General features: G+C 54.4%; 1 protein-coding gene across 1 annotated transcript; it reads left to right on the forward strand.

Annotated features, from left to right (window-relative positions):
* The first annotated feature begins 276 nt into the window (after window positions 1-276).
* On the forward strand, window positions 277-732 carry LOC127323313 (uncharacterized). The gene has a single exon (XM_051351477.1). It carries the CDS (start codon window positions 277-279, stop codon window positions 730-732), a length of 456 nt encoding a protein of 151 aa, XP_051207437.1.
* Window positions 733-4,962: the final 4,230 nt, after the last annotated feature.

Genomic DNA, 4,962 nt, shown 5'->3' on the forward strand with positions numbered 1-4,962 from the left:
ACCGAGATACATGTTGTGGTCGGAACAAGAGATCAGTTGGTTCTTCAAGGATCACCCGAGAGTGATGCCTAATCCGGGAGGATACGCTTTGGTGGTGGATCCAATCATGCACGGGCCATCATCACGAGTCTGGTTCAGCAAAGTGTTGGTGGACAATGGCAGCAGCATCGACATCATATATCGGCACACCATGCACACACTCGACATAACTCAAACATGTTGGAGCCAAGTCACACGATATTCCACGACATAGTTCCAGGATTATCCTGCTCCCCGATGGGCAAAGTCCGGGTTGATGTGCTGTTTGGTGGCCGAGACAATTGCCACGTGGAAAGCATTCTGTTCGAAGTGGTGGATATGGAGAGCCCTTACCATACCCTTCTTGGAAGGCCGGCATTGGCAAAGTTCATGGCCTCTACTCATACGGCTTACCTGAAGATGAAGATACCGGCACCTAACGGTCCAATAACCGTGGTGGGTAACTATAAGGTCTCGCTGGAAACTGCTTCAGCCGGATCAAACTTTGCTGAATCACTGGTCATAGCAGAAGAAAAGAGGAGAATTCAAACTGTTGTCACGCTGGCCCAGTCTTCCCAGCTGAACTTAGCTGCAATGAGCCGCCCGATTGGGGGAACTACATTCAATCCGTCAAAGGAGACGAAGGACATTGTGCTGGATCCGGCTCACCCAGAGCGCACCGTTCACATCGGTGTCGGCCTGAGTGAGGCATAGGAAAGCGTGCTCATCAACTTCCTCCGTGAGAATTAGAACATCTTCGCCTGGTCTACTGATGACTTGGTAGGTGTGCCGAGGGAGTTGGCTGAGCACTCTCTGAATGTCCGGAAGGATGCTAAGCCGGTGAAGCAGCCTTTGCGTCAGTTTGCTGAAGACAGGAGGAAGATCATCGGAGAAGAGGTCACCATGCTACTGGTATCCGGCTTCATTGTCGAAGTCCTGCATACTGAGTGGCTGGCAAATCCCGTGCTGGTCGAGAAGAAGAAGGAAGAAAACCCGAAGGGACCAAAGGCTTGGCGCATGTGCATTGACTACACGCACTTGAACAAGGCCTGTCCCAAAGACCCATTCCCATTACCCCGGATTGATCAAGTGATCGATTCCACTGCTGGATGTGAACTATTGTCGTTTCTGGATGCTTACTCTGGTTTCCACCAGATTCCCGTGAAAGAGGAAGATCAAATAAAAACTGCTTTCATTACCTCGCACGGGGCTTATTGCTATGTCACTATGCCTTTTGGTTTGAGAAATGCCGGTGCAACATACCAGTGTTGTATGCAAAAAAATCTTCACAACCAAATCGGTAAAAATGTGCAAGTGTATGTCGATGATGTCGTGATAAAAACTAAAGTAAAAGATACTCTGATCGATGATCTGAGGGAAACATTTGATAACCTAAGAAGGTTCCGGATGAAACTTAACCCGGCAAAATGCACCTTCGGAGTACTAGCCAGAAAATTGCTCGGTTTCCTGGTGTCAAGCCGCGACATAGAAGCTAATCTGGTTAAGATCTGGGCCATTGAAAGAATGGAGTTACCCCAGTGTCTCAATGATGTTCAAAAATTTACAAGATGTTTGGCATCCTTAAGCCGGTTTGTAAGCCAACCGGGAGAAAAATCCTTGCCCTTATATGCGTTAATGAAAAAGTCGAACACTTTTGTCTGGACTTCGCAAGCCGACACAGCATTCAATGAACTAAAAAAGATGCTGGCCACAGCGCCAATACTGGCATCACCTTTGGAGAAGGAACCCATGATGCTTTACATAGCAGCAACGAACCGGGTTGTGAGAGCATCTCCACTCGTCTCCCTGAACAGGCCCCCGGCGTGCTATTTTTCCATCCGGACGGCGAAAAATGTCCCAGCCGCGCCCCCGGTTCCTTGTTTTTCGCCGGATTTGGGCCTTCATCTATCTGCCGAGCCCACGCCAACCCCGGCCTACCGGGGCGCGCTCGGGGAGTCCGTACGAAGCGAAAGCGCGTGAAACGCCGAGAAATCTCTCCCGCGCTTTCGCTTCGGCTTCGCCGCAGAGGTGGACCCGGCCGGTCAGCGGCACACTCATGGTCTTCCGTGCGCAGTAAAGGCTGCCGCCGGTCAGCTCGCCACGGACGTGTAGCATTCCACGCGGCATTAAATCGCCGGCACCAGCCTCGTCTAAATACCCCGCTCGCCTCGACGTGTAGCACCACTCTCCCCTTGACTCTCCCCTCGACGAGATCCATGGCGTTCAACGAGGAAGACGGCGCGGCCAACAACGGCTTTCCCCGCCGGTTGCTCCACGCGTGGGAGGGGCACCTCCTCCACTAGGCGGGGTACCCCTGCCCGCCGGACACGAGGCCTCCCGGCGGCGGGTGGCGGCTAAGCGCGGGCGGCGTGCCAATCCCACCGCCGCCCAGGGACACGCCCTCGACGTCGCCATCGAGGAGGTCCGGATGACCTTGTCGGACGAAGACCGCGCCGAGCCACGCTACCACCCCGACAACTACGCAGCGTGGAACTCCTACTTCCTGCGGCGGTGGGAGCGGGAGCTCGCCTCGTACGACGGCCCGCCGCCTCCGCGCAACAACAATGCGGGGCGTCGGCGATGGTGGAGCGCGCCGAATCGGACACTCGAGGCCGTCCTCGAATTCGAGGGCGGCAACTATCCCCTCCTGACGATGCCCCCGTTCTCGAGGGCATCGGCCAGCCGCCGCCGGGGAAGCAGTTGGCAGCCACGGCGCATGGCTGCCAGCTCGTCGTCTTCCGGTTCGGCGTCGAGGTCGACGCCGATCCCCAGGTCGGCCCCATCATGGGCGCCGGTGAAACAGGAGGCGGTTTCCCCGCTGAGCAACCGTGCGCACAGCAGCGGCAAGATCATCTGCGAGCCATCGATGACACGAGGATGCCTCTGCCCCAAGCGCGAGCCCGACACCACCGGCGAGCGGAAGCGCAAGCCGGCGAAGGCGAAGGTGGAGGAGGAGCCCAACGACGTCGAGGACGCCGCGATCCTCGAGGCCGTCAAGGCGAGGTCCCTCCAGGACCTCGTCCCCGCCGAGAACGCCATGCCCCTCGACCAGGCCTGCGCCTGGTCGAGGGAGCAGTGGGAGAAGGAGGAGGCGGAGCAGCAGGCTCGGCTCCTCGAGGACCTCGCTCGCTACCGCCGGCCTGCGACCCCTCCGTCCGGCGTCCCCGTGCCCGTCAGCGACCTCGAGGCGTCCGACGACGAATGGTACAAGCCATCGCCGTCCTCGCCGCGCGACGGTGGCCGGCGGGGAGACCCCGGCCAGGGCAGCAGCAGCCAGGCGCCACCGCGTTCCGATGATGGCGGCGACGACGACAACTACTACACGGTGTTCTACCGCCATTTCGGCATGTAGAGCGTCGTGTTTTAATATTTAATTTGTATCCCCCGCCGAATTCGAAATATATTCGAATTCGGCCTCTATGTATGAACTTCGCCCTCTATATAGTAAATATCATTAAATTTAGTCTAAATTCAATCGTTTTTAGCTCGTCAAGTTTTTGTTTTTCAAATCTAGATCGGCGTCTTAGCCTGAGATCGCGGCTGGGAAACTGGTCCTCCCACGCCAAATTTACGTCCAATCCGGACGTAACTTACCCCGGATTTCGGCGTGGGGAGGGAAAACGAGTGGGGATGCTCTAAGTGTTGTAGTTGTGGTGGAAAGAGAAGAGGAAGGAAAAACCGTGCAAAGGTCGGTATACTACCCGAGCGAGGTGCTCTCCCTCTCGAAACAAAACTACCCACACTACCAAAAAAATGAATTATGGCATGTTCATGGCCGCCACGAAGCTCAAGCATTACTTCAAGGAACACCCGATGACGGTGGTATGAGAGGCTCCTATCTCGGAGATCATCGGCAACAAGGAAGCAAGCGGTGGGATCGCAAAATGAGCAATCCAGTTGTCACCATATGTGCCGCTATACAAAAGAAGAGGCGCTGGCAGATTTCTTGGTAGATTGGGCCGAGATGCAATATAAGCCACCACCGCCGGAAACATAGTACTGGAGGATGCACTTTGATGGATCAAAAGTCAAGGAAGGACTTGGAGCCGGAGTGGTTCTCACCTCACCAAAGAGGAACAACCTGAGACACGTGTTGCAAATACACTTTAGGGCATCAAACAATGTCGCTGAATATGAAGCTTTGGTCCATGGACTTAAGGTCGCAAAAGAGGTCTGAGTACGCCGGATCATATGCTATGGTGATTCGGATCTGGTGGTGCAGCAGTGTTCCAGAGATTGGGGTGTAAAGGATGCAAACATGGCATCGTACCAGTTCTATGTGCAACAAATTGCCGGATTCTTTGAAGGGTGTGAGTTTCACCATGTGTCGCGGGCGGAAAATGACGCAGCTGACACTCTGTCTAAGTTGGGTTCATCTAGGCAACAAATTCCTCCTGGAATAGCCTTATCCCACCAAAGGAAACCGTCGATCAAACCAAGTCCGGAATCCGAATCAATTTTTGTTCTAGAATCACATTTTGTTCCGATGGACATTGACAATACAAACCTGGGGACTGCCTCGTCAAACCCGGGGACTTCAGGAAGCCGGAAGAAACTATGTCGGTGGACTGCATGGAAATAGATGTGTCGATCTTTGTCGTTAGAGAAGCACCAACTTGGGTGAAACCAATCAAGGAGTTCCTGGTCAATGGCGGTTTGCCGTCCGACGAAGCTGAATCGAGGAGGATCCAAAGATGGTCCAAAGCTTAAACCATTATTGATGGTGATATGTACAAGAGAAGCGTGGCAGGAGTGCTGCAGCACTGTGTGGACCCGGAAGAAGGAAAAGAAATGCTCCGAGAAATCCACCAAGGAGAATGTGGGCACCATGCCTCGTCAAGGGCATTGGTAGCCAAGGTATTCCGACATGGGTTCTACTAGCCCACGGATTTGGAAGACACCGAGGACATGGTCCGGAAGTGCAATGGATGCCAGAGGTATAGC

Source organism: Lolium perenne, chromosome 4, assembly GCF_019359855.2.
Source record: "Lolium perenne isolate Kyuss_39 chromosome 4, Kyuss_2.0, whole genome shotgun sequence".
NCBI classification, from domain to species: Eukaryota; Viridiplantae; Streptophyta; class Magnoliopsida; order Poales; family Poaceae; genus Lolium; species Lolium perenne.

Bases quoted from the DNA above. Each gene is read 5' to 3' on its own strand.
- LOC127323313 (XM_051351477.1), top strand. From the start codon at position 277: ATGGGCAAAGTCCGGGTTGATGTGCTGTTTGGTGGCCGAGACAATTGC.